The sequence below is a fragment of the Notechis scutatus genome, chromosome 2 (genome assembly GCF_049901735.1).
Source record: "Notechis scutatus isolate UNSWTSFEM ecotype Mainland chromosome 2, rNotScu1.2, whole genome shotgun sequence".
Lineage (NCBI taxonomy): Eukaryota > Metazoa > Chordata > Lepidosauria > Squamata > Elapidae > Notechis > Notechis scutatus.
Window position 1 is genome coordinate 268,009,028 of NC_142010.1, and position 10,925 is coordinate 268,019,952.

The window sequence follows — 10,925 nt, forward strand, 5'->3', positions numbered from 1 at the left end:
ACAGTGTATCTGTGTGCTGGTTGTGTGTTATTCCTCGCCACTCTCACTATGTCTCCCTGTGTGCACTCATTCTCCTAACGGGGAATTACCTCAACATGGTTGCTCCAACACTGAAGGCTTTTAAGAAGAAACTGGACAGCTATCTATCAGAAGTAGTATAGGTCTCCTACGAGAGCAAGGGGTTGGACTAGGTGATCTCTAAGGTCCCTCCCATCTCTATTACTGTTACTGTTACATCCCTGGAGCAGCTCTGCAAGTACAAACAGTGCTGCAATGGAATCGCTGGCCAGGACAACCAAGTTCCGCTCACGAAAATCCCTCCAGATGTGCCAGGTGGCAGCCAGCCTCTAGTTTTGGCCACCCAGCTCGCAGGGCTGCTGTGTATGTGGTGCCAAAGAGCAGTCGCTCTGCAAGCTGCACAGCTGCAGAGCAAGATGCTGGGTTGCCATGGAGATGGGTTGGTTGCTGTGGTTACAGTAACAGAGACCGTCATCCTGCCTGAGGACGCCCTGTGGAAACCCCCAAGCTCAGCACCAGGATTGGCTGCTGCCCAGTGAACAAGTGAGCAGGGAGAGAATGGACGAGGTGGGGGGGGGGGCTGCCTCAGGCCAGTCCTTCGTTGCAAGCAGGGTGGCATTGGCAGAATCCCCCCCCCCTCCACAACCTCTACCTCCAGCTCCCCTGTCCTCCCACTGAGCTGTGTTCAGGGCACAAAGACCTTCCCACCTTCCATGCTGGCCCCCCACATGTACAGGAAGGCCAGGCCAGTGCAGAAGAGCCTTCCTTGCAGGAGCAGTCTACCAAGGAAGGGACCATCACGCTCTGGCACTCTAGGAGCTGGAGCTGCCCTTCCTGCCCTTCGCACAGGCTCAGGGCCCAGGCTTGCCTCCCCCCTCAGTGCCAAACTTACCAACTGTGACTAGGCAGAGCAAAACCAGTAAGGTGAGGAGCAAAATGGAGAGCTTGGCACTCTCGCTCGCTCTCCTCTTGCTCTCTGTGAAACGAAGGAGCAGTTTGATTCTGGAAGGGTTAAGAAGCATGAATTCACCAGGCCAGCCTTTCTCAGCCTTTGAGAGCCATGGGAATAATTCCCAGGTCTCAGGCAACCCCAACAGCCAACACACAGCATGTGAAACCTGCCACCACTGGGTCAACTCCGAAGCTGGCCTGACCGGTGCCATCTTGGCCACTCCAGTGTTGCCACCCTGGAGGGGAGGGTCAGGGAGGGAGGATTTGAGAGAGGGATTTTTGTAGCCAAAACAAAATACTTTATCTTGGGAACCAAGGACATGGTCACACCTGGTCTGAAGGAGGCGGAGTGATGCCACCCGGGGGTCAGACAGCACGGCGATTGGACCCTGGGACTGTTCTGAGAAAGGGGGAAATCTTTTACTTTTAACATGGTGAAAACCGTGGGAGTTTTCAGAGTTGGTTTTTGCCAGATACGTGCCAATATATTTCCAAGACAAGTAATTTGAGGAATTCAATTGCCTTGGAGTCTTGCTTGCAATGGATTTATTACTTGGAACCCTGACACACTGCTTGCACGGCAGGGCACATAAAAGTTCAAACCACCATGTTTTGTTCCTATCACAGACCCTCATGGAGCTTCAGCGAGAGGGAGGCTGACCTACATTGTTATGAATGCCCATGAAAATCGGAGTAACAGAATTGGAAGGGACCTTGCAGTGCTTCTAGTCCAGGGGTCCCCAAGTCTGTTTCAAACCTGGCCGTGTGATGGCCCAGGTGCGTGCAAAGCTCCGCGCGCCCAAGCAGAGGGCACTCCCATGCAAAGCTGCTTTTGTGCGAATGGAGCTTTGTGCGGGATCACCCCACGCTCACACGCAAAGCTCCGTTCACACCAGTGGAGGGCAAGTGTGCCCACAGCCTGCACCAATGAGCTGTGCATGCATGTGTGCACCTGCCACTCACACACACATGCCAGGCCGGCAAGGTGGAAAGGTTGGGGACCGTTGTTTTAGTCTGACCCCCTGTTCTATTCAAGCGGGGACCCTGTGGGATTCTGGTCAAGTGATGGGAGCCCAGAGAAGTGGCTGGCTGGCTGGCGGCGGCAGGAGGGAGCGGCTTCGTGCCCTCGGGAGTCATCAGTGGAGGAGGAGGGGGGGCAGAAAGGTGGGTGATAGCTGAAGAACCAGGAGGGTGTCCATCCTGAGGGGGGAAGTGCCACCTGGGGAAGATCCCTCCTGAGTTGATGGGAGGGAGGAGCCATTGCTTCTGCAGGAGAAATGGCCGCTTTGGGCCTGTGTGCTGCAAGGAAGTCCGCTCCTATGCACACCTGGGGAAGGAAAGGAACCAGACAGCACGGCTGCCTTTGTGCTTGAGATGCTGACCCCGGAATGGACCATTGTTGGGCCGTGCCAAAGGTTTTGGGTCCTGGAGATGCTGGACGTGGAAGGAAGGGGAAAAGCTGAGGAGGCGGCAGTGCCTGCAGGAAGACACGGGGTGGATCCTGCCTGAAAAAACGGGCAGGCAGGCGGAAGATGGAGAGGAGGCGGAGGGGGCAGAAGCTGCTGGGAAAAGAGGGAAGTTACGGCAGCCCCAGGGGGAGGGAAGCACAGGAGGAAGAAGCGAGACGAGGAAGAGGCTGCCAAGAAACAACAATGCGCATAAAGGAGATTTGTTGCCAAACATAAAGATTGCGCAATGTTTGTCGAGTTGTGTACAGATTCCAGGAAAGGAGATTCCAGGAAAGGAGAACAAGGAAAGTTTAAGATCACAGGAGGCAACCCAGAAACTTAGGGAGATTCTGTCAGAAATAAAAAATGAAACCACTCAGAAGGAAGGGGTTTAAAAACAGATCCTGATATGGCAGGACCGGCCTGAGGCTCCCCAGCCGCAGTGGGGGCTGCAGGGGCTCACGTGGTAGGACGCTGGACCTGCCCACCCTGCTTAGGTCGGCAACTCGATTCCCGCCCGCGGAAGGAACAAGGAGCCTCCCCCATGGCCTGCCGGCATCCAACATCACCCCCAAAATTTTCCTTTCACAGAGCCAGGCAGCCCCCTCGGTGACCCCTGGCTAACGCCGCTAAGGAAGACCAGGCCAGCCCTGCAGCCCCTTCCTGACCCCCTCTAGCTGACCAAGGGGCAGCCCTTCGGTCGGAACAGCCAGTCTGGCCCCTTCCCAGCCCCCTTCCTCTTCCTTCCTGCTGAGGCCAGGATCCGCTCCTTCTCCCAGCCACTCTGCAGATCTGCAGGTCCACGAGCGTGCCCAGACCACAAACGTCTAGATGACCAGGTGACCTTTTAGGAGTCAGCTGGAAGGAATCACTTGAGAATAGCCTCTTGCCCCCCCCCACCCCCCACCCAGACCAGGAGAATGACAGGAGACGGGCAGGCAACGTACCTTCCCCCACCCCACGTGCCCAACCTTCTCCCCCACTTCCACCCCAGCCTCCCAATGTCAGAATCAACACAGAGCACAGCAAAGGGTGTGGCAGGAGTGCGTTTATGCAACAATCACGAGCGTTTCCCCTTCCGAACTTGCCGTTAGACCCTCCACCACAAGTCGGCAGAAATCGTGGCGATGCTATTCAAATCCTGAAAAGCCCGCGGTCAATTCCAGGCATCCCCCCCCCAGCACGGCGTCCTTCCTGCTTACAGCCCCCTCCCAAATTGATGGAGCAGGTGACCGGTGGGGCTGCCCCAGAGACTCCACCCTTCTGCTCAGCAGCCAGCAGAGGCGGCCACTTCCCCTTTCGGCCTTAGAGCAACAGGCGTGAGCCAAAAACATGGGCAGAGGCTTCTGGCTTAGGCAGGCAGGGCGCACGGGAGCACAGCAGGGACTTCCTAACGGGGTTCGCATCTGTGTTCGTACGGGGTGTGTGTGTGTGTGGGGGGGTGCGCCCTGGAACAAAACCACTGGGCCTGCCACATGTGCCCTTCCCATCAACCGCCAGGGGACCTTTGTCTCCAGCAGGATTTTATGTTCGCCGCCATGAAGCAGCAGCACCCGGGTGGGATCGGGACTTCGACTTCATCAGGGAGAAAAACCCAAAGCAACCCCGGTGAAGATCTGCGGCCGAAGGCCAGGCAATGTCTGCATTTCCGGACTGAAGGCTGAGCAGGTGAAGCGTCAGAGTTCGTTGTGCTGGAGGCCTCTGGAAATTCTGCTGGACAAATCTTGCAAGTGTTTCTTGACCTGGGAGGACAAAACAGGGTTTATTCATCCTAAATAGATACTAGACATTTCAGTTATAATTTAACTTAATTTATTCAGTTTACATCTTCCAAACAACTCTGCCATTTCATTTAAAAAAAAACATGTAACATTTCCCCCGCAGGATTTTAAAACTACAGGATACAAATGTAAAAATGAGGAAAAAAGAAATTGTAAGATTACTTTCCTTAAAGCCCGCCCTCGGTTTTTACCTCCTAAAGGAAAACCCTTCTTGTCTCATTTCTGCACTGGGCACCTCTTGCCTCCTACGCCCCGAGCACCAGGGCAGGGTTGGCATGCGAGAGAGAGAGAGGCAGCAATGGCCCCGGGAAGGAGCAGAGGGCACCGCTGGCTGCCAGCCTGACTGGGAATCCCCCACCCGGCCCAAGACTCGGTTTGGAGCTACCCGGAGCAGCCTCCTTTCCAGCCTCCTTGGAAGCCACCCCTCTGCTCCAACTGGTGCTCTGCAGGCAGGCAGGCAGGCAGGCGGGCGGGGCGGGGGCAGGCGGCCTTCCCTCCCCCCGGCCTTCCTACCAGGGGAGACCCAGCAAGCGATGCCGAAAGGCTGGCTGAGGAGCCACAGGGGTTCCCGGCTGCTGAAGCCCCGGTGGGAGGCAGCCCATTGTCTCAACAGCTCCCTTTGGCTGAGGGAAAAGTAGCTGGGCTTTTGCCAAGCCTCCCCCCCCCCCCGCCAAAAAACAACCCCAGGTGCATTTATCCTCTCCGAATGGCCATATTTGACCGTCTCTCTTCACGGCAGGAGGTGGGTTTGTCCCCTGAAGGAGCCTCTGTCAGGCTCAGCCCAGGGCCAACTCCAAAAGGACCCGGCTGAGCTGCTCTGCCTGTTCTGCTGCGGTGGGTCCTCTGTGTTCGCACGTAATCCCGACTTCTCTGCCCTCAAGGTCCCCGCAGGTGGTCAGAGGAAAGGTACACCCCCGCAGGGCAGGACCTGTGGACCGCCCCACAGGAAGGCTTCTGGTCTGACCCGGGGGCCCCCTCGCCCAAGGGCCACTGCAGGGTTCCTCTCTTGTTCCGGGTCAGGGTCGAAGCTTAGGGCAGCGTGGCAGGGGAGGGAAAGGGCTTCCCAGGGCTTGGCTGCTCTCCCCCCTCTCCATACATTTCAAGGGTTCTGCTGCAATGATTTCCTGGTCGGGGATTTTTTTTTCTGAGGCTGGAGGTCGGACGGGTGAGGAAGCAGCAGCTTCTCCGCCCCTCCCAGGAGGGGCAGGAGGCTCTCAGAGCAGGGGGCTCCCTGCAGCCCACCTTGTAGCCCAGCTCCTTCGTCTTCTCTTCCAGCACGGCGTATTTCTCCTTGTTGCGGCCGAGATGCTCCTTGTCCCCCGTTCCTTCCACGTGCTTCAGCTTCTGGTGGGAGATCTCCAGCTGCTTCTGATAGTGGTGATGCTTCTCCACTTTGGCCTCAAAATGCCTCAGCTCCTCCTGGAGCACAAAAGGCGCCCTGGTCGCTCGTCACGCAGCCACCCAACCCCCCCCCCAGCCGCTCTAAGCCACACCAGCGCTTGCCACCTCCTGCATGCACAGCAGCACAACCGCACAAACCGCCTCAGCTGCAAACAGGCGGAAGCCCCTTCAAGGAGTGCGGGGGGGGCAGTCGCTCTGGTTACAGAAGACCCCCTGACCAGGCCAGAGACAATACACTGGACAGTCAGCTGAGACCACCCCAAGTGTGCAAAGTTACAAGTCCTAGAACTTTCACCAGACAAGGGCACGGACTGGACATCCAGCTGTGGGGGACACCGCCAGTGGGACTCTGCGCTGACCAGGTGGCCGGATTCAATGGCCCCTCTCCGTTCTATGGGTCAGCCACAGGTCCGCGGGGGCTTTCAGGACCCCTGGGAAGAGTGAAGGGGCCGCCACCAGCTGCCCAGGCCTGCGAGAGAGCCGCCCTCTCCTCTCCCAAGGGCAGAGGGCAGGAGCAAACGGGGTAACGGAGGCGCCCAGGCTGCCTACCCGGAGGGAGTCAAGCTCCTGCGCGGTGAAGTTGGTGGACTGAGCCAACTCCCACAAGTCAATCACACGGGGCTCTTCGAAGTCTGGAGGAGGAAAAGACAGGCGCATTTCCAGGGCTCTGCTGGGATCTCTGTGTCTGGGAAGGACTTCCACAAGGCGCCTTTGCAGCGGGACTTGGTAGAGGCGGCCAAAAAACACTAAGCGCCTTCTGTGCAAAAAGGCAGAGAAAAAGCACGGGGCCCCTGGGCACCGGCAGTTGGAAGCGGCCTGGAAGAAGGGCTGAGACCCCCTGGCCTTTCCTCCCAAGGACACTCAGCTGGGCTGGGGCTCCTGTCCCAAGGCCAGCCTGGAGTGAGTCCCAGGGCCCTTCCTGACCCCTCCGGACAGCCTCAGGGCAGCTGCAGACCTGCCTCCAGGCCGCGAGTCCCACATTTGGACTTTACGCCAACTAAGAGGGGAGACCCTTGGCTGCCTCCCCCCTCCCAGGGCCTGGGGGCCCCTGGGGAGGGGGGAGGGAGCGCCTACCACTGGCGGAATCGTAGCCCTGGTGGCTGACTTTGCGCAGGCGCTCGAAGCCCTGCTTGATGCTGTGCAGCTGCTCCTGGAGCTCCGAGTGCTTGCGATGCAGCAGCTCCTTCCTGGCTGCGCTCTCTTCCTCCGCCGGGCGGTCGATCGTGTTTTTGTGGACATCTGCAAGGAGAGGAGTTGGCACCCACTGCAGGCCCACCCAGGGCCCCGATCTCGCAGCACAGGTGGGGCCTCACTAAGCCCTCCTGGATGAACAATCACCAAGGCAGAGCAGGAAACCGGGGGATCTCTTGTTCAGAACCAAACGGGAGGAAGCAGCGCCCAGCGGCTCCCCAGAGAAAGGCCCTGCAGGGGCCCTGAAAACTCCAGCCAAGACGGTGGGCACAGGAGGAGATCAGGGGCTCCCTTGGGCACCTGCCCTCATGCCGGGCCTTCTTCAAAGCCAAAGGGAAAGACTGGGAAGCAGCCCCGGGCACTGGCTTCCTGCTTAGAGACTGCTTCACTCAATGACAGACCACCTGACCAGTCCACCTGAGCCAGCCGGGCGCCCTAAGGCGAGACTCTGCCTGCCTCGCTGCCCGCCCCCCCTCCGACTCCCTGGGGGCTCACCTACCTTCCGTCCGGCTCACGGTCTCCAGCAGAATGTTGTATTCGTGGACTTTCTCTTTGTGGTGCTGGAATTCCCTCCACAACCTCTCCAGCTCCTCCTCCGAGAACTTCCCGGAGCTTTTGGCCTTGAAGAGAGAGAAAGCAGGAGGGTTACTCCTCTCTGCCAAAAAATGGCCTCAGTGGAAGAGTCGCTTCCGAAAACTTTGCAACGGGATACTGAAGATACATTTTCCGGGGGAATCTAACGGGAAGCATTTAATAATTTAGCTGTAGTTGATATTAAATGTTAACATTAATACTTCAATATTCAATTGTTAATAGCGCTCTTACATATTTATATGGTTTTCATACACGCATGACTCTATTGGATTATTGCATGCTGCCCAAATTACCCCTGGTGATTGCGAGCAGCCCTTTAGATTTGATTCATTAGCTAACCTTCCTGATATCCTATTCTCCGGAAAGAGATTCTGCTTCGGGGCACCTCTCCCGCCCCCCCCCATTCTGCGAGAGGAAGGCAATTCTTCCGGGCCCAGCAGGAGGCAGCCCAGCAGGGCCTCCCAGAGCGGAGGAGGAGGAGGAGGAGGAGGAGGAGGAGGAGGCCAGATCGGTTCCCAGCGGCCCTGTGACCGGAGGGTCCCTGCTTGCAGGATGGGAATGGCAGGCGCCACCAGGACTGGGAAGAGGCAGCCAGTCTCTGCCAAAGGGGGCTCTGGGGGGCATCCTTGTAGTACCTGAAGCCCCTGAACCAAAGGGGGGCTTCTTATCCCTCCCAACCAGGTTATAGAGTGCCAAGGATCTTCCTTCTCCCTGCAACGCAACTGGGCATCGTGTCCCCTCAAGCCCTTTTAACATGCCAACTTGGAGGGAAACGGGAAAGAAAACTCTGAACCAATGAAAACCAGAAGCCCTCCAATAAGCCCCCCCACACACACACACACTCTGGGGGCTCCAAACCGACCTTGTTCCAGAGTTTCTCCAGCCGGGGGTCCCCAAGGCCATCCTGCCCGAAGCCCTCCTGGATGTGGTTGGTCTCCCACTGCTGCCCCTCCTTCTTCCCACTCAAGCCGTATTTAGTCATAGTCACTGGAGGGAAACCGAAGGAGAAACAGGCAGCGATTTGGGCCCAGGTCACCAGCACTTATTTTCACGGTTTTGCGAAACTGGGAGTGAGCAGCCACCGGACTCTCTTGGGGTGTCAGGAGGATCCGGCCCTTTCTGCCCTTTGGGAAATTCCACACACACACACCCCCCCCGAACCACAGAGTGGACTGACCTTCAATCGGATTCAGCGAAGCAACATATTCTGGACAAAGCAAGCGCACATCCGGGGCCATTTGACCTATTTTAGTCAGGTATTAACTGCTGCTACCTCAGCCTTGCTTGTGCCTTGCTACCATGGGAGACAGTCTGCCATGGACTCAGGGGTGGGAGGGAGGGAGGGCGCTGGAGGGGTGGGGTGGGGGAGCGAAAGCCCCTGCTGCGTCTTCCCCACAGGCTTCTACAAGGTTAGCCAGCGGAGAGAAGGCGGCAGCTGCCTACCGACCTACACCTGAAGCGACCCGTTCCAAAAACACCCTGCTTGACCTGGATCAGACACGGGGGTTTGAACCCGAAGGAGTCAGGGGCAGCTCACACCTCAGTCAGCCCTTCTTCCCTCTCCCACCATCGGGTAGGAGATCTAGAAGCACAGCCAGCCGCACCAACAGGTTGAAGAACAGCTTTTATCCGTGGATAACATCCATAAGTATGTAGCGTGATGGACTTGCAGGGCCAGTGCAACATGTTCATATTGGTGCAATATATTATAATGTAATGTTAGGCACAGAGACGTATCGAGGACCGTGTGTTCTTAGCACGATTTGTAGGGTGTGGGGTTTTCTTTCTTTCACGGAGAGTCACTGATATGTATTGGCGTTGAGGGGGGCCCTAAGGGAGGCTCAGCCGATCTCACGGTCCACAGGTTGTGCCCTGACCATAAAGGTCCAGCTGGATTGGAGTTTGGCCTGCGATCCTCAGCTCTGGCTCGGCTCTGCCACAATACACCCGACTTCCATGGAGCCTTTGCCGGCCACGGGAGCCAAGGGTCGCTTCTAATCTCTGAACTGCTCGGACATCAGTTAATGATCCACCGGTTCGGGGGAGGCTGCCCTTTGAACCCTGAGGGGAGGGGGCTTTCAGGCTCCGGAGGGTCTTGGCCAGCTGGAGAAGCCGGGGCAGCCGGGGACCTTTAGGGACCACAGGGAGAAGATTCGGGCAGCGGGACCGGGGAGCCCAAGACCAGCCCGCCTTTCAGGGGCAGCTCAGCGCATTCGCGCAGTTAACAGGCAACCACGAGGCCTTCGCGGGGGCGGGGGATGGGAGGAACCGGCGGCCTCGGGTTAAGGGGAGGCAGGCAGGCAGGCAGGGAGGAGCCCCCGCGCAGGAGCCGGCGTCGAGGGTGGGGGTGGCGGTGGGCTGCGAGGAGGAACGGAGCCGGCCTCTCTGCCAAGGGCACCCCGGGCGAAGGGGGGGTGGGGGGTCCCGGCTCCCCTCTCACCCTCCAGGCGGCGCCTCAGGCGGGCCTCCCGCTCCCCGTCCTCGTCCAGCCCGGCCGCCTTCAGCTTCTTCCAGCTCAGCTCGTCCTTCTCCTGCAGCCGCAGGTCGCTGTGCAGCTCGGCCAGGCGCACCGCCGGGAGCCCCACCTGTGCCCGGAGGGAGGGAGAGAGGCGGCCGCCCCGTCAGTCCCGCCGCCCCGCCTCGCCCGCGTCCCCCGGCCGCCCCCGCCCGCCACTCACGCGCTGCGCCTTCTCCCACAGCTGGTTCAGGCGCACCAGGCGGAACTCGGCGGCGGAGGCTGTGGCGGCCTCGTTGGCCTCCCGCGAGTAGAGCCCGCCGCCCGCCTCGGCCCCCGCCAGCAGTCCCGCCAGCAGCAGCAGCAGCAGCAGGCACCGCGCGGCCGCCATGGCGCTCCCCGCACGACGGACCCCAGCAGCCGCCCCGCCCGCCTCGCCGGAAGCAGGCCCCGCCCCTCAGCCTGGGCGGAGCCTCGGCGGGCGCGCCACTTCCGGGGAGGGGGAGCTCTGCCTCCCTGCAAAGGCTGTCGGGAAACGGGAGGGCGGGCGCCGCGGTTGATTGGCCGCCGGGATGGGCGGGATCCCGGAAGGAAGCCCCTCCCCTTCCCCGGTCGCGCTTGGGGAGGGCGGGGAGAATGATGGCTGCGGGAGGGAGGGGGCGGGCGAGCCAGGAGCCCCGCGGGGGACGAGGCGGACCTGCAGGCCTTGCCGGGGCGGCCCCGCGTGGAAGGTCCGCGGCCTCCCTGGCGCCCCGAGCGGCGCTGCGTGGAAAGCGAAGGGAACGGAGTCCGAGCCGCCCCGCGCTTGCCCGGGATTTGGGGCTGGAAACGGTGCCCCCCGCCGCCCACATGGTGCGAGGCGGCCTAGAACTGCCCGCCCCATCAGCCACAGCCGGCCGCCCTGGTGGAAGCGCGGTGTCCCCCCACCCCAGCTCGTCGGCCGGCGGGTCGCTGCAAACGGCGCGCGGAGCCCGAGCAGAAACAGGCTGAACGGGCGTCTCCCTTTAATGCCAGTGCGATACAGCGGGCGGAACGGGAGTTTGCTCATTCCCCGGCGCCTCTTCCTGGGCCTTTTCCCGGCTGCTC

At 59.8% G+C, this 10,925-nt stretch overlaps 1 protein-coding gene across 1 annotated transcript; it reads right to left on the bottom strand.

The window, feature by feature from the left end:
* Window positions 1-3,450: 3,450 nt before the first annotated feature.
* LRPAP1 (LDL receptor related protein associated protein 1) lies at window positions 3,451-10,295 on the bottom strand. The gene is made up of 8 exons (XM_026684975.2): window positions 10,063-10,295; window positions 9,825-9,969; window positions 8,247-8,371; window positions 7,290-7,410; window positions 6,674-6,838; window positions 6,149-6,231; window positions 5,441-5,617; window positions 3,451-4,159 (listed from the first exon to the last, which is right to left on the bottom strand). The coding sequence occupies exons 1-8, from the start codon at window positions 10,228-10,230 to the stop codon at window positions 4,094-4,096; spliced, it is 1,050 nt and encodes a 349-aa protein (XP_026540760.1). The 5' UTR covers window positions 10,231-10,295; the 3' UTR covers window positions 3,451-4,093.
* Window positions 10,296-10,925: the final 630 nt, after the last annotated feature.